Raw genomic sequence first — 17548 nt, 5'->3', positions numbered from 1 at the left:
CTTCTGGATTCTGTCCGTTTTTTGTTTTTCTGTTTTTTTGTCTGTGTTGGGTTATAAAAGCCCAAACAACTCTTCTCACTCTGAACTGGTCTTGGAAAGTTTTCCTCCATTTCCTTGTTGATGCATCTACAATAAACTCACCTTTTCACCAAAAGACACTTGTTTCTCTGTCTGATGCGGGATCAGATGGGCCTGACAATTTGAACTGTTGTTTTTTGATGGTATCACATCTGCCCAGATATAGAAGCCCCAGTTCTGGAATCTGACATCAGGGTCTTGGGTGGGGCTGAGAGACACAGGGTGGGTGCCTTGCTTGGTGCTCTGGAGTCTGCACCTGCAAAATCTACTCAGCTCAGGGTGCAGGCCCAGGAGGGGCCTGATGGCAGGGGCCCAAGTGAAATCCCACCAAGAGCTTCTGGAGGCCAAGGGCAAGGGCAAGGGCCGGGGCTGGCAGAAGGGCTGGTGTTTCCAAGCCACAGACCACAACAGCACTTCCTGGACTCCGTTTCTTTTTATTTTCCCCCTCTATGACCTGTCCAGCCCCCCACATTAAACTGCTGGTCAGTTAAGTTTCCCAGCCCGGCTCCTGTGCAGAGAGGGCCTCGAGGCTGAGGTGGAAAGCGGTGGCAGCGAGTGGGACCGCGCTCGGCTCTCCTGCACCTGGCGCTTGAGCTCCAGGCTGTCGTACACCTGGTAATTGGCGTTGCCCCCTGGGGTGCGGCTGAGTGGCACGAAGGTGGTTGGGGGCGGGGTGGGCTCAGCAGCCTGGACCCCGGGCACGGGCTGGGAGGAGTGGGGGGGCAGAGCCGAGCCAGGAGCTGGGGCCCGTGGGTGGGAGGTCTCGCTCCAGATGGTGAGGGAGGTGGAGGTCTTCAGAGGGTGCCGAGCGGGCAGCGTCTCAACCCAGTCAGCCGCATGGCGCCGGACTTCATGGGGGTCTCGGGCGCTAGAGTTCAAGTGTCCTGTGGACGGGTGGGGGCTGCAGGTGGGCTGGCTGTAAGCATGGCCAGGAAGGTTCCGCCGCTGGGACTGTGGGGAGTAGAGCTCCCGGAAATAGGGGGCCTCGGGCCGGGGGATCCGGGCCACTAGGGCAGGCTGGGGCTCAGAGCTCTCCAGGCCGTGCCGTCGCGGCTCCCAGGAGTCACACAGCAGCTGGCCCCGCAAGGGGTAGGGGCTGTGCACCCCAGGGACCCAGGAGGGGTTGGGGGGCAGCCGGCAGGGCGGTGGTGGAGCCGAGGCCCACTGCTCGACCTCCACATTGCCCCAGACACGGGACTGGGAGCAGCGGGGCCTGTAGGACTGCAGCCTCAGCTCAGACTTGGCCTCCACGCGCTTGGGCACGCGGCGGAGCTCGGGGGCCAGGTAGAGAGAGGGCGGCGGCAGGCTGGCCAGGATCCCGCCCTGGCGGCCCCACAGCCCCAGGTTGGAGGGCAGGCCCAGCCTCGGACAGAGCCCTCTCCAGCCCCGACGCGGGGGCTTGGGGTGTGGGAGGGACAGGGCATCCTCGTCCTGCAGGTAGGACTCCGGGTTCTCCTGGTCAAAGCAGGGCACGGGCCGCAGATGTGTCATCTTGCGACTGCGACGTAGACCACGGTGGAGCTGTCTGGGTTTCTGTGGTCCCTGTCGGTGGCCCCAGCGGCGGTGGCAGCGGCGGCGACGGCGGTGGCAGTTGCACAAATGGTGGCAGGAGGAAGAAGAGTAGGACGTGGGCTGGGCCATGTTCACCTCTACGGGGTCCAGAGTGCAGTGGATGTGGACGTTCCTGACTGGGGCCTGGCTCTGATCCTTAAGGGAGGCTTGTCGCGTCTGCAGGTTTTCATCTAGGGGAGCAGGAGGCCGCGTAGTGAGGGCAAGGTAGAGGTCAGAGTTGGGAGCTCGAGCCTGGGTTTCTAGGGATGAGGTTTCTAGCTGCCATACTTACTTTTCTGACAAATCCAACAGATCATCTTGTCTAAGGCATCCTGGAGCCAATGCCACATCTAGTGGTGGGATGAGGTGGGATGAAGTTCAGGCTCTCCACCTCCAGCCCCCACCCCCTCCCAGACAAGATCGCTCCCACAAGTTGGGGTGCAGGCTGCCGCGGTTCCCCACCCCCTCACTGTCCACACTGACCACAGCCATCACTGACCACAATTGCCATGTTGATCCCAATGTTGACAAGAATGATGAGGCCTAGCAGAAGGAGCAGGAAGTCCTCGGCATTCTGGGGGCTTTCTTGGTATTGATTGCAGCACCCCAGGTTATCACACCAGAGCTGGTCTTCCATGGTGGGGGGGTCCTAGGGCCACCTGGGCCGTGCCCCCCCCCCACTGGCCCCGACCCACACCACACTCATGAAAGGCCCTGGGGACAGCTACCAGCTGGTGAGGGAGCTGGGTCACAATGAGGCAACTTGGGGGCAGTCACAATGGAGAGGCAGCAGCTCTTTGGTCCACACTGCTGGCCATCCCTAACCTCAGACCCACTTGAGGGAGCCTAGTCCCCAGGTACCCCCAGTTTCAGTCTCTCAGTCTCCATGAGGGCTTGCTTAGCCCCACCCTGATTCCTGAGCTGAAAATTTGGTAGCTGCAGTCAGGAGACAGTCTTCACGGGCTTCGAATCGTGCACCAAGGATTTCCTCCACCTCCTTGTTCTTTGAAGACATATGGCTACCTTGGGGCCCGCGACCAGGGTGACTGGATGGAGGGGCTGCCCCCTGGGGTCACTGCACCAACCTCTCCTGCCCTGCCCATTCCCATCAGTCTCTCTAGCACCCCACCCCATCTGCCCCCCTGCCGGCCTGGCTTGCAGACCTAGGTGCCATTGAGGGTCACTGAGCCCCCAGCCCCTCAACTTCAGAGCAGGACTGACACCTGCCTGGCTGGGGTTGGCCCACTCCCAACTGGGGTTTCTCTCCTTCCCAGCTGACTGACCTCCCGCTAAGCCACTCCCTCAAAATTGTAAAATTCTGTTAGCTGCCACCTTCAGAAACCACATGAAATGCACAAAGCACAAAATAGATGTAATCGTAGATAGGACAAAGGATTCTTTGATTTGCACCAGGTTCATCTCTAGGGTTCATGAAAGAGGCGCCTCGGGAACTGTAAGACAGTTGTCGATGCAGTGAACCACTCCGGAGAATCAGAGTAAAGGACGGGGAGCATTTCCCAGCAAGCTTTCAAACCTGTAGTGGGTGCTCAGGAAGTGTCCACTGAACAGAATCAATTTAAAGTGATAACTAATATTGAATCTAATCAACAAAATGTGTGCCTTCCCACATTCCAGGAACCCACCTTGTGGGTAAGGTGAGGCCCAGCTCCTTTAGCCTGGGCTCACTCACATGGTTCTGTGTTCCCGAGTAGGGGTGTGTGTGTGTGTGTGTGTGTGTGTGTGTGTGTGTGTGTGCGTGCGTGCGTGCGCGCGCGCGCGCGCGCATACACATGTGTGATCCCAATCATCTGGAAGGGCAGGGCCTTGGTTCCCTGGCTGTCCAGTGGGATGGAATTTTCTGGCAAGTTCACATGGAGAACTGAGGCAGCTGGGAGATTCTGGTGGGCCGGATGGACTCGGTGGGAATCCCTCAGTTGGGAATCCACCTGCAGAAGCAGGGGGTGGAGCATCTGAGGCTGTGAACTTGACCCTTGGTGCCAATGTGACCATGAGCAAGTCACTTGTCCTCTCTGAACCTCAGTCTCCTCATCTGTGCAAGGGGAGAGCTAACCAGACCTGCAAGGTCACAGAGGGTTGTGACGATATGTGAGGCAGCCCTGTGAGAATCCCCCGTATTTCATCCTCTGCTCCAAGCCTGCTTGGGGGTACAGGAGCTTGAGGTTCAGACGGGGAACTCTGAAGGCCTAGACACCGTCACTCGCAGCCAACCCTCCCCACAGAACCGGGGCTTCAGAGAGGGTGACCCTCCATGTCTCGCCTGTGGCTACAGCCTCATCCTGGACTCTGGCTGGGCCCAGACCTCTGACATCTTAAGGCCAGGAGACTTGGGGCCTCCCCTCCTGCGCAGGACGGGCTGAGACCCAGGAGCCAGGGGTGGGGAGGGGGGACTGGGAAAAGGCCGAGGGCAGGGCCTGGGGAGGGCGAGAGGCTGATGAGGGTCCTCGGGGCTCCCTAGGCCCTGTTGCTAGGGAGATCATTTCATTAGCAACCAGGGCTTCTGAGAGCTGCGTGGGCCCTGGACCCCCAAAAACCACCACGAACCACCTCCTCTCTCCTTTTTATTCTAGTCTTTTCCCTGCCAGCGAATGGTACACCCAGTCCTGGCCCGTCCCCTCACAAGTGCTAGAACCGGAGGCCAGAGGGTAACAGTGGGACAGGGCCTCCACCTCCCGGGTCAGCTCCCGGAGCCGCCGCCTCACGTCGCGGGCATCGTACACCACGCGGGCAGAGGAGCAGAGGTGGGGGGTTCACAGGGTACACGTAAGCCTGGAGGCCCAGCTCAGACTGGACCTCGCTTTTGAGGGGCCTTCCCTCTATGGTCTCCTGGAAGCGGATGGTCTGGGCAGCTGGTTCCAGGCTGTCCTGGGCCCAGGGAGCCCACATCCCCTGGGGGGATTTGAAGGCTTCCCAGCCCTCGGGGCAATCCCAGTCGTGGGAGCAGATGGCTGGGTGCTGGCCTGGGGGCTTCTCGTCGTCGGTGTCAGGGGCCCAGGCTGTGGGGTGGTGGGCACAGCAGGTGGGGGAGCCTCGATGATGGTGTCGGCAAGTGGGTGGGGGGGTCACGGTCATTGTCACAGGGTCCATGGTGCATCGAAGGTGGACGTCCTGGGAGCTCTGCTTCCTCACGGGCTGTGCAATGCGCCGCTTCCTGGGTGAAGAGGACTTGAGGGCTTCTGTGGATGGGGGAGAAGTGAGGAGTGAGTGGAGAGGTGGCCCAGGGAGGGAAGCTGTGCAGCTCCCGTGGCTGTGAGGGCAGAAGGGGAAGGGGCCCTTAGCACTGGGGCTTAGAAGGCCCTTTTTCCTTCACCCCAGTGCATATCGCCACTTACCTTTCTCACAAATAATACGGAATGCCCGGCGTAAGAGGAAACGGAGTCGGCGCCAGAGCTAGGTGGGGGAGGACACGGTGAGCCCAGGCAGGCCGTGGCCCTCGGGCCTGCCCCCAGCTGCCCCACGGGGCCCTCCCGCCCGGCCCTGCCCTGACCAGGGTCACCGTGTTGATGCCGATATTGATACAGATGACGAGGCCCAGCAGCACCAGGATGGAGTTGCCCAGTCCTGGCAGGTGTTGGTGTTGGGGCTGTGATATGAGGCCCACCTGGGCTGTGGCTGCTCAGCTATGGCCATGGGGGGCTCCCTAGGGCCACCTGGGCCCCTAGGCCCCCAGCCCACTGTGCCCCCCAGTCTGCCAGCCCACCTGCCTCTCCCAGAGTCTCCTGGGGGGTGGGTTAAGTGGATCACAATGGTCCTGGGTGCTCCCTCACAATGTGCCTGAGGCTGTGGAGGAACCTCTGGGCTGGGCCCAGGCCAAACTCTTCTCACGTTGGTGCCTCTCCTTTAGCCAGACCCCCAGACCAGCCCATAGGCCCTCAGGCTGTGGCCTCTGCACAGACTCAGGGCCTGATCTTAACTTCCCGAGAAAGCCCATTACCATGGCAACCACACCCTGGCACCCACGCCTCCTTCTCTCAGACCTCAGGGCCATTCACTGAAAAGGACCGGGGGCTTGGACCCCTCTCCTCCCTCATCCCACAGAGTCATTTCCCCCAAGACTTGTTTCTTCTGAGGCCCCCTCAAAACCCACAGCAGGAACGACGAACAGTTAAACTTTTATATTTACAATATTCTCTTCATCTTTTGCCAGATTTTAAAATGTGTACAGAGCCACAAAGGATTGGGGTGGGGAACACATGACACTGTCTCATGGAGTTAGGGCTATTATGGAAGGAAAAGTCAAGTGGAAGCCACTAGAACTGTCCCTGCCTAGCAAAATAGTAAACCAGAAGCCATACTGGATTCCTGGAGGGATTGCAGAGATTAATGCCACTCTTAAGGACATGAAGGATGCAGGGGTAGTGATTTCCACCACATCCCCATTCAACTCTCCTATTTGGTCTGTGCAGAAAACAGATGGGTCTTGGAGGACAGTGGATTTTCATATGCTTAACCAGGTGGTGACTCCAATTGCAGCTGTTGTTCCAGATGTGGTATCATTGCTTGAGCAAATCAACACATCCTCTGGTACCTGGTATGTATCTATTAAGCTGGCAAATGCTTTTTTCTCAATAGCTGTTAGTAAGGACCACCAGCAACAGTTTGCATTCAGCTTGCAAGGCCAGCAGTTTACATTCACTGTATACCTCAGGGGTATATCAACTCTCCAGCCCTATGTCATAATATTGTCCACAGAGATCTTGATCATTTCTCCCTCCCAGAAGATATCATACTGGTCAATTATATCGATGAGATCACGTTGATTGGACCTAGCGAGCAAGAAGTAAAAACTACTCTAGATTTGTTGGTAAGGTATTTGTGTGGCAGAGAATGGGAGATAAATCCAACAAAAATACAGGGGCCTTCCACCTCAGTAAAATTTCTAGGTGTCCAGTGTTATGGGGCATGTTGAGATATCCCTTCTAAGGTGAAGGATAAGCTGTTGCATCTGGCCCTTCCTATGACCAAAAAAGAGGTACAACACCTAGTTGGCCTCTTTGGATTTTGGAGACAACATATTCCTCATTTGGGTGTGGTACTCCAGCCCATTTACTGAATGACAAATTACAGAAATGAGGACTACGATGGCATGATTATTTCCTCCTTGTTTTGTTATGAGTATGTTTGTATTTGTCTGTAAAGCAGAAATCTGTTTTCTTCTCTATCTTATCCTCTTATCATATGACATAAGCTATATTGTTCATTTCACAGTATTTAAGTTAAAGGAAATCAAGTTTAAGAGTCAATGTCACCCAAGGAGTTGCACCCTATTCTGGAGAGATTTAGTGCATTTCCAGTTGCATGCATGAGTATTGTTAGGCGAGATATAAGTCTGTTTTTGTTCTCTACTGAGAGATAAAGTATGGTTTAAGGTGATGTGTGTAACTGCCAAGTTGACAAGGGGTGGACAGTGATGGTTAGTTAGGGTCATGTGTCAACTTGGCTAGGTGATGGTGTCCAGGTGTCTGGCCAAGCAAGCACTGGCCTATTACTACAAGGACATTTGTGGCTGGTTAGTAAACCAGAAGGCTGGTTTACTAAATCATCAGTCACAGATATAACCCATAACTGATTATATCAACAAAGGATGTGTCTTCTGCAATGAGAATTCAATCAGCTGGATTTAATCCAATCAGTTGAAGATTTTTAAGGGAGAGAAAGAGGATCTTCACGTCTTCTTTGGCTAGGCAGCGAAGCGTTTCCTGAGGAGTTCTTCGAACACCTTCATCAGAGTTGCTAGTTCGCTGCCTGCCCTGCAGAATTTTGACTCGTGCATCCTGACCTATGAAAATTGGACTCGTGCATCCCTATGGTTGCATGAGACACTTCTATAAAATCTCATATTTACTGGTATCTCCTGTTGGTTCTGTTTCCCTAGAGAACCCTAACTAATAAACCAAGTAAGCCCATTACCATAGCAACCTCACCCTGGCACCCACTCCTCCTTCTTGCAGACCTCAGAGCAGTTCACTGAAAAGGACTGGGGGCTTGGACCCCTCTCCTCCCTCATTCCACAGTGTCATTTCCCCCAAGACTTGTTTCTGCCGAGGCTCCCCTTTCCTCTGCTCACAACCGAATATCACAGCAGGCAAGACCAACAGTTAAACTTTTATATTTAAGAAATTCTCTTCATCTCTTGCCAAATTTTAAAATGTATACAGAGCTGCAAAGGATTGGGGTGGGGGGACATGGACCATCAGGGAATTGCTCTGGGGAGAGGGGCTGGGCATTGGAGTCTGTGGCTGAATTATGGGGTTCCCCAGCCCCCATCCTGTGCCCCAGTTTGGGGGGGGGGACCTGTCATCCCCTCCCCCGCATCTGTCCATCCCCCTCAGTTTCTGTTTTCAGTCTGTTCCCACCTGAGTAGGGAGAACCAAGTGCTGGGCCGGGGTGGGGGTAGAGAGGTGCACTGGGAGGAAAGGGGCTGTCTGCATGGGAAAACACGCATCCACATGCAAGAACATGTGTCCACTCAGAGAAGCATGTCCTGGACCCATGGGAAAACAAGTTCCCGGGCAGCATAGGGGTGCATGGATCTGCACCCTCCCCCCTGCAGGAAACCTGTGTCTGCCATCTGTGGAAGGTGGGCACCTACCTGGGGAATGTGCTTGGCCTGACCTGTGCCGTGGGGTGTAAACATGCTTTGCTGGGGGGGGGGTGGCTCTGGGGTCCTTGCTGTGTTGTCTGGTGGCCAAGGGTCACTGTCTGTGAACACACTGCTTCCAGGGTCTCCATGGGGTCGGGAGTGGCGGATTGCGGTCGCAGTTGACTCGTCTGGGGCGGGGGTGGCGGCCGGTTGCTAAATCCTAGGCTCTCGGGATTGCTCGGAGGGTACCGGCGGCGGGGGCTCTTTCCCGGAGGCGAGGGCAAGGCGGGGGACTGGGCCCGGTCCCCGGCGGTGGCGTGCAAGGTGTGGAGGGCGGCGAGAAGGAACAGGCGGGACACGTTTCTTTGAGGGTGAAGAAGCCAAGAGAGTTTATTAGGGGAGAGTACAAGCTTATATCGGGCGGTTTAGAGGGCAGGGTAGCTGTAGGGGTTAAAGGCTTGGATTGGTTCTGAGAGGGCGCGGAGGTTGATTAAAAAGGGGCGGGAGTTGCTCCGGTAACGAAGAGGGTGGAGGGTGCGGGTAAGGCACGGGGGTGGGGGGGGTGGGGGGGGGGTGGGTTTCTCCGGCAAGCCCTCCCCAACGGTTGTACTTTGGGGTGAGGAAATGGGGCCTGCATTCGGCTCCACTTTCTTAGGCCCGGGGGGCCGTGGAGGGCGCTACCACCCGTGCCCCACTACCTTTCCTAGGGGCTGATCAGTTCCCCTGGCCCAGGCCCGCCAAGTCGGAACTCGATAACAGTGTCCCGCAGCGGATGAGGTGGGAGAAGACATGAGGGAACAGGATTATGGGGTACACACCCCTGCAGAAATTTTTTGAGGGGGCCAACATGTGTCCAGGGTGGCAAAAAAAAAACCTTACCTTGCACATGGGAAAACACCCCCTGGTGAGAACGCGCACCTCCACGTGGGAAAATAATTCCCCGTTTCCACCCACCGAAGACTGGCGCCCTGATGGAGGGGCCAAAAAACACCCCCAGTTGTCCAAAGGCCCAGGTGCCTCTCTGCGTGGGAGAAACTCGGATCCCACTGAGGAGACCCACGGCCACCTAAGGCTCCTCGACGCTTGACGGCTCCAGCGGGAAGAGCCTGTCGCCAGGTCCTCCTCCCTGCCTTCGGGGTGGCCTGGAGGGCCGGGGAGGGGGGCCTCCCCAAGCCGCCCCCTATACCCGCGTGGTGGAGTGGGGGTGCGGTAGCGTGTTGTTGTGGCTGGCCGCGGTGGGGGGCGGCGGGGGGAAGGGCCCGAAGGGGTGGAGGGAGGGGGGTGGAGGGGGCGGCGGGGGCCCCAGGCCGCTGGGCAGCAGGGTCAGGGCCCCGGGGGCCAGGAGAGGCACGTCGTCCGGCGCCCGGCGCAGGGCCAGGGTGTAGTCGGGCGGGCAGGCGGGGCGCAGGGCCTCGGCAGGGTCCGTCCCGACGCCGCCGCCCCGCTTGAGCTGCAGGGACACCAGCTCCTCCTCGGGTGGCAGCTCGCGGCCGGTGGCGGGGAGCAGGGGGCCGCCCCCGGGCACGCCGGAGCCCGAGCCCCCCGGCGGGCTGAGCCGCCTGCACCGCAGCTCCTGCCGCCGGTCCCGCTTGTAGTAGAGGGCGGCGAAGGCCAGGATGTTGAGGAAGAGGAGGGAGGCGCCCACAGCCACGGTGACGCTCAGCTCCGTGGAGTAGTCCCGGGAGTCCCCGGGGAAGCGGTCATAGGCCCGCGGGTCGGCTCGGGCTCGGGCCCGAAGGCGATGTGGTAGCTGGGGAGAAGGGGTCAGGGTCTCGTCACCCGCTCTCCGGCCTCCTCTCCAGCCCAGACCCTGCTGAGCCCAATCACACGCTGGAAGACCCTCCTCCCCACTGAAAGACCCCTGAGTCCTTCGGGACACTCGGGCTGCCCGGGAGTTCTTCCCTGAAGCCCTTCACTGCACCCTGCGCACCCCTCCCTGGCCAGGCGCCTCCACTTAGGAACGGCCTCCGAGACAAGAAGGCGGGTCACCGGAGGGCCCGAAGGCCACCTCTCCAGGCACCTGTCACCTCACCCTCCTTGGAACCTGCAAGGAGAGGGATGGCCTGGCCCCGGCCCGCTCCCACCCCCGTACCGGGCGGGCTGCACGTCCTGGTCCACCAGCTCGCGGGAGGGCTTCCGGCGCAGACACTCCACAGCCTCGGCGCTGTCCTCGCGGTCACAGCCCACCTTGGCCGCCAGCAGCCGCGTGTACTTGAGTGGCTGGTAGTTGACAGACCAGCTGGAAATGGCGGTGCCGCTCTGGGCGATGGCCTTCTGGAACAGCCCTGGAGGGACAGGCAGGGCTCAGGCGGGGCCCTGAGCTCCGGCAGAAGGAGGGGGACCCGGCAGGCCAGGGGCACAGGGAGGGGCAAGGCCGAGGCAGGCCGGGGAGGTTGCCAGTACCTTCCGAATGGTGGGAGAGGATCAGAAGGTTGACACAGGAGGCCCCCGCCCCGGACCCAAAGATGGTGATGCGTTCGGGGTCACCCCCGAAGTGGGCGATGTTTTCACTGAGCCAGCGCAGGGCCTGGATCTGGTCCAGGAGCCCATAGTTGCCTTTTGCAGCCTGGTCGCCAGTGCTGAGGAAACCTGGGAGTAGAGGAAGAAAGGGGGGACTCTGGGGGTGTCACGGCGCCCCTGCCCCCTCTCCTGGCAGCTCACAGCCCCCAGGCGGTTCTGCGGAGTTTGACAGAGCCCCGCCCCCGGTCACACCCCCGCCCCCCGGACCCGGCTCCCCAGGCCCCGCCCCGGGTCACGCCCCGCCCCCGACCCAGCTCCCCAGGCCCCGCCCCGGGTCACGCCCCGCCCCCGACCCAGCTCCCCAGGCCCCGCCCCGGGTCACGCCCCGCCCCCGACCCACCCCCAGGCCCCGCCCCGGGTCCCGCCCCGCCCCCCGGAGCTGACCGCCCCCCTCACCCAGCACGCCCAGCCGGTAATTGAGGGTGGCCACGATGACGTTGCCGTAGGCGGCCAGGACGGAGCCGTCGAACATGTTCCCGGTGCCTTCCATGTAACCCTAACCCTAACCCTAACCCTAACCCTAACCTTAACCGCCGTGCAGAAACAGCATCACGGACTTCTTGCCGGAGTCCTGGATATCTGCGAGGGGACAGGGACACAGTCGGTCGGGAAGCAGCACCGCCCAGCTCCCAGGACTGCTGAGGACCGGCCGGGAGCTCAGGGGACATGTCACTCCCATCCCTGGGGGGCAAGACCGGATCCCCCACCCTCCCACCCCTCTAGCCCCGGCGGGGACCCCTCGCCACCCCCACCAGCCAGCCCTGAGCACTTCTCCAAATGCCAGGCAGAGCTTTCCGAGAAGCCCAACAGAGGTGGGGGGGAGGGGTGGGGGTAGGTGGGGGTAGGTGGGGGTGGCCCTCAGGGCATCTGCCGGATCCAGGGAACCCCCTCCCCACACACGCATGCAGCAAATGTCCCTCCTATTCCAAGGAAGAGCAAGCGCCCATGGCTGGAACTCGAGCCAGAGATGCTGGGAGGTTCCGGGCTGTCCTCGGGACTCGGGACTCAGGCCTTGGGCCTCAGCCCCAGACTCTGCCCTCGGCCAGGGGATGCCAGGCTCTAGGGTCCCTGGGGGCTGGGTCTCCTCCCTGCCCTAATTCCTTTCTAGGTCATCTCCCAGTTACCATGGCAAACCCCAGCCTAATTAATGTGGCATGAGGAGGCACGGGCGGGAAAGAGCCTGCCTAATGAAGCCAGGTGCAGCTCTCTAGCCTGGGACCCCCACAAACTGGCCTGAGCCCTAGGTTCTGCCCTTGGCCCCTCTCCTGCCATATCCCTGAAGAACCCCATAGTCACTGCCATATGCAGAAGGTACTTGAGGTGCTCCAGACCCGACTGAGGGGGTGCTAATTCCAGAAGAAGGTAGGAGTCTGAGAGGGCTTGCCGGGGTCTCCACGGCTACGACACCTTCCCCTGCAGCCCCAGGGCCGGGGCTGGGGTGACCCCTGGCCCACAGGCCCTGCTCTTCTTTGACACCCGCGATCTCTGACTAGCCTGGGGACTCAGCAAACAAGAGCCAAGCTGGGCCTCCACAGCTCATGCCCCAGCATCCCTGCCCACTTCTCTAATCCTTTTGGAAACTTCCCTCCTGCCAGAAGATCAGCCAGCAGGTCACTAATACACTCCCCCTCAACGCCTACAGTCAAGCTTCCTACCTCCTGTCTTGCATGACCTTCTTTACCACCTCCCTCCCTCTGACTTCTTTGGCTGGACTTCCTGGGGCGAGTTGGGGAGTGGGGGCAGCACCCTCTCTGTGCCCCCAAATCCTGCTTCTTCTCTTGGTTTCTGAACCTCAAGTGTCCTCCCAGCACTTTCAGGTGAGAATCTCCATCCCTCCAAGGTCCTATCCAGGGTAAAAGGAAACAGAGGCCCAAAATGTGTGATGGCCACAGGGCAGGCGGAGGCCTCTCTCCATTCCTAGCCTTCCCATGGACTTCCGCCCTTGTGGCCTCCCCTTCCCTGAATCTTTTCTATTGTTATGGAGGCTGGACAGGGAGAATGAATGAAGCTGGTCAGGCGGGTAGAGGCTTTAGGGAATTCCGGGGCAAATGCACTGCCCAGAGTGGGGAGCCACTAATCAGCTCTGGCAGGTTGGTGCCAAGAGGGGACCCAGACCCGGTGTTACTATGCTTTTTAAAGTTTTTTCAAGAGAAACCAGAAATGCAAAATTGTCCATGAAATATTCCAATTTCAAAAGTTTGCCAATTAAAAACTGCACAGGCCTACAGCCTACAACATGGGCCAAACACCAGTCTGTGACCTCTGATATGTACTATATAGTGCTTTTGTTACCTTCTCCGATGATCCTCAGACAACCCTAAGGAGCAGCTACTATTATTAACTTCATTGTACAGATGAGGAAACTGAGGCACGGGGCAGTCTATATGGCTTGTCCAAGGTCTGCGCACCAGAGCTGGAACATGAATGGAAGTCTTTAAAACACTTTCTCATTACAAACACATTATAAACATGCTTTTAGAAAGAACTTTTAATTTTTTTTTCATCTTGAAAGATATTCATTTCAAAACAAATTACAGAAAGCAAAAGGAAAGAAAAAAATGAACACTAGTCCCAATATGCAAAGATAAGCACTATCAATTGGTGTATTTCTTCCAATTTTTTTTCCTAGTCATTCAATTGTTAAGCACCTGCTACCTTCTACTGGTCAGGACTTAAGCCAGGTGCTGGGGACACTGGTGAGCAAGACACGGTTCCTGCATTCATAGGACTCTGTCTAATTCTTGTTCTTGGTTCCCGCCCATTGGGGGCCTAGATGTTGATCTTCAAAGGAGCATCTTCAAGAACCCAAAAAGTAAATAAGCTGATGGGGCATTTCCGGTGGGCCCACGGCCCCGCTTTCGCCACACCGAAGCCCAGCCCTCAGTCCCACTCAGCTCCCTCCCCAGGAACCAGACGGGAGAGGGCTGGATTTCTGGTGAAGGAGTTAAGAGGCAGGGAAGAAACGGGGGCTGAGAGTACCGGAGGATTTTCAGCTCAACTGGCGGGGGACCTGCGTCTCCGCCCTGCCGTCCTCAAGGAAAGGGGTCCGCAGGGGGCAAGTGGTACGTGGCGTCCAGGAAGATGACGAGGGTCCCGACGCTCGTGAAGATGATGAAGGTCCATAGGAAGAGGCGGTCCGCTACCATGGCCACAAACTGCCAGTCTTCCTTCAGCTGGGGGTCGGCCGAGGACACTGCTCCTGAGCTCCGGGCCCGACCCCCAGGGAGGCCCACCCCCACGGCCCGGACGCGGGGCGATGGAGGGCGTGAAGGACCAGTGGGAAATCAGGGGGCGGGACCAAAGGAGGCAAGCTGCCAGTCAGAAACTAAACCCAGGGCTGGGGGCGGAGCCTGAGTTTCAGGGAGGAGCCAGAGTCACAGGGTCCCTGCCCGGCCCCACCGTCACTGGACTTACCGCGTCGTGGTCCTCCTGCTCCTGCAGCTGTCGAGCGATGTAGCTGATGGAGGAGACGACCTCCCGCAGCTCGGGAGGCAGACCCACTGCCCGGTTTGGACCGTCCATAAATCGCCGCAGGTCCGAGGCAGACAGGTCAGGCTGGAACCTGGGGGAGGTGTGACTGTTTGGCCACGCCCCCGGCGCAAGGACACGCCCCCACGCCGGAGCTCTAGCTCCGCCCCCACCCCGCCTCCGGTAACTTGCCGGGTCTCAAAACCAGGGGCGACCTCAACAAGCGTCTGCAGCCTCCAGCAACTGCTCCCACCCCTCTAGGCTTGCGGTCCCACCTGCTCGCAAAGTGCACAGCTGGAGGGATACTACAGCTCCCATGACGTTCAATCACAGCATCTTCCGGGAGCCAGGGCCGCCTGCCTCCGCACGGTCTTTTGGGAGTTGTAGTTCTCCCTCTCCCTTCTATGTGGGTGTTGGGGAAGTAGGTCCTACCTGTTGGGTTTGGGGAAGAGAAAATCACTTGGAGGCTTCCGGATGAAATATTCATCTGTTCCCCGACCCCAGCCACTTCCTGAGGAATCTCTGACAGCTAGAGGACGAGGCTTGGGCATCTGGTCTCTCTCAGGCTTCGGCCTCTTCAGACCCAGGTACCGAGGGAGCTTGTGGATGAAGATCTGCAGATGGAGTAGAAGAGGCGTGTTGGGGGGGCCCTTATGCTTTCAGAGCAGGAGGGAAGCAGTCAACCCCCCCACTCCACACACACATTCCTCTGCATTAGTGCACACGGTCCCACAGACGTACGCAGACAAGGAAATGCAACCACACAGCCTTCAGAGCTCTTCAGGGGGCATCCGGGCTGAAAAGAAGGTACCGGGGACTCCCAACTTGATAATACCCAACCCGGAGAACGTTGCCCTTGGACCCAGGACAGGCAGTATTAAGGAAGACAGTGTGGGAACCATGGAAAGACAGTGATGGGAGAGAAAAATTCATTGTGTGAGGTTTCAAACCCAACGGGCCTTAGCACTTCAACAACTCTACCAGGTAGTTGCAGTTCTCCTTATGGTCCATGAAAGGGAAGGTTGGAGCTGGGGTTGGTGGGCACGAGGATCCATACCTGGGCAAAAAGCCTAGTACTAAGATTGGGAGTTTCAACACAGATTGGGGGTGGAGATCTCTCTTACCTGTCACACCCAAAGGAGCATCTGGTGAGTATGGGGTGAGCGGTGGTGCAGGTTGAGGACTACGACGCTGAGGATGACTGAGAAGGTGACGAGGATCATGGTGAACATGAGGTACTTGATGATGATAGGGACTGACAGGGAGGTGTTGGGCACTTTGTCCGCTAGCAGCAGCAGGAACACAGTAAGGGTCAGCAGGGCAAAGATGGAGAGTCCCATCTTCTCCCCTTTGGGGGGCAAAGGGGAAAGAGGAGGGATTAGGCCCTGCCAGAAGGCCGTCTCTATACATCGTGTTTCCAGCCCCCTCAAGGACAGGCTTCTGGAAAGGTCATCTGCATTCAGTGTGAACCTCGGCCCTGATCTCCGGGAACATATCCACCTGCATCCTTAACATTTCCACTTGGACAGCAAAGAGATATCGCAAAGTTAACATGTCCATAACCTAATTCCCCTACCACCAATGCTACTCCTTCATTCCATAGTCTTCTCCGTCTCATAATGACAACCCTGTCTCTCCTGGGGCTCAGGCCAAAATCCTTGGAGTCATCCTCGCCTCTCTCTCTCATCCCATAACCAATCCACAGCAAACCCTGCTGGCTCTCCCTTCAAAATATATCCTGAAACTGACGACTTATCACCTCTACCACTGCCACCCAGATCTGAACCACCATCACCTCTTGGAGAATGATGACGAAGGGCTCCCAGCTGGCCTCCTGGCCTCACCCTCTGCCCCCTGCCGACTGTTCTCAGCAGAGCAGCCAGACGGAGCTTGTTAAAACGTCAGTCAGATCAGACAGCTCCTTTTCTCAAAACCCTCCAGTGGCTCCTCACTTCCTTCCACATAAAAGTCAAAGCCCTCACTAAGGCCTGTGAGGCCTTCCCGTTACCTCTCTGACTTCTTCTCCTACTTTTCCCCCCTTGCTTACTTCACCCAGTCACCTCAGCCTCCTTACTGTCCCTTGAGCATGCCAGGCACACTCTCAACATCAGGACCTTTGCCTGGAACATTCTTCCCCCAGATACCTGCTTGGCTTATTCTCCTGCCTCCTTCCAGTCTTTGTTCAGATGTGCCCTTTTCAGTGAAACATTTAATGATCATCTTATTTTTAAAATGCAACTCCTCCCCCCACTCATCCTCCCCAACCTCCTTTCCTACTTTATTTTTCTACTTAGCACTTGTCCTCTTCTAATATACTGTATAAGAGATGTTTGTTTTTTTTTATTGACTATCTCCTTTCTAGATTGTAAATTCCACGAGGGCAGGGATTCTTGACTCTTTTATTCATTGATGTATTCCCTGTGTCTAGAAGATCAGAGACACTCAACAAATACTGTCCCATTAATAAAGAGACCAACCCCTGAGGCTTTTTCAGGTGTCACAGGTTCATCTCCTTACACCTTAAACCTCAAACTGATCTCCATTAGAAAAGGCCTGAGCCTAATCAGGTCATGATTCAATCGGTTTGGGTTCATCAATTAACCTCACACTCAGTTTAAGAGTATAGGGATAGACAATAGTTTCAAGTATAGAGCACTCAAGACAAGAATTCACCTTTAACATATTTTTACTTAAGGAGCACTTAAAATAAAAGGAACAAGTTTACGATGTAAAAATTGATACATCCCCAAGCTTGGGAGTCCCTGTTCCTCCAGAAACAGCTGGATATGAGATCAGAGAGCTCCCCCTTGTTTGAGTTACAGAAAATGATAGCCTCTTGATTTAGAGTAACTTTAAGTCATATTCTATTTTTACATTAAATGATGCTTCATGAACACAAATGTCTCACAAAGAGAAGTATCTTGAACCATGAGTGGTTCAAGATCAAAGGAAGGTATCCACATTATCAGAGACTTAGCCTTGAATGTCTATAAAACTCTACTGATAATATTTTTACTAATTAAGCTATGATTTCTGTAAGAGCAATGTAACATACTTTTACTAGTATAAAGAATAAAAATTAGAAAAGAAATTACTATGACTTGTCTCTAACTTGTTAACATAGTTTTTTTTTCATTTTATTCTGTGATTAGTTTAGCCATTACATCATATTGATGAATATACATTTGATTAGGACTGTATTCAACCTTGCTACATTATTTATGACTTCTCTACGATTTGAGTAACAGCTGCAGCCCATCCTGTTTTCACAGAGGACTAGGTGATTACATGTTATCTATATTTAGGAAAGTTGAGAGGACCTTTCTGCTT

The 17548-nt window shown here is 56.6% G+C and overlaps 2 protein-coding genes and 2 pseudogenes across 2 annotated transcripts; all 4 read right to left on the bottom strand.

Moving 5' to 3' along the window:
* Positions 1-561: 561 nt before the first annotated feature.
* On the bottom strand, positions 562-2266 carry LOC119513187 (uncharacterized protein SPEM2-like). Its single transcript, XM_037808169.1, has 3 exons — positions 2129-2266; positions 1922-1979; positions 562-1820 (listed from the first exon to the last, which is right to left on the bottom strand). The coding sequence occupies exons 1-3, from the start codon at positions 2264-2266 to the stop codon at positions 562-564; spliced, it is 1455 nt and encodes a 484-aa protein (XP_037664097.1).
* Positions 2267-4208: 1942 nt separating this feature from the next.
* On the bottom strand, positions 4209-5277 carry LOC119514613 (annotated as a pseudogene).
* A 3619-nt stretch (positions 5278-8896) lies between these two features.
* LOC119514612 (neuroligin-2-like) lies at positions 8897-11265 on the bottom strand. The gene is made up of 5 exons (XM_037810440.1): positions 11147-11265; positions 10634-10819; positions 10323-10515; positions 10090-10195; positions 8897-9980 (listed from the first exon to the last, which is right to left on the bottom strand). The coding sequence occupies exons 1-5, from the start codon at positions 11238-11240 to the stop codon at positions 9411-9413; spliced, it is 1149 nt and encodes a 382-aa protein (XP_037666368.1). The 5' UTR covers positions 11241-11265; the 3' UTR covers positions 8897-9410.
* A 2076-nt stretch (positions 11266-13341) lies between these two features.
* On the bottom strand, positions 13342-16306 carry LOC119514611 (annotated as a pseudogene).
* Positions 16307-17548: the final 1242 nt, after the last annotated feature.

Source organism: Choloepus didactylus, chromosome 18 (genome assembly GCF_015220235.1).
Source record: "Choloepus didactylus isolate mChoDid1 chromosome 18, mChoDid1.pri, whole genome shotgun sequence".
NCBI lineage: Eukaryota > Metazoa > Chordata > Mammalia > Pilosa > Megalonychidae > Choloepus > Choloepus didactylus.
Note: the sequence above shows the minus strand (reverse complement) of the source record. Positions and strands in the feature narration are given on the sequence as shown.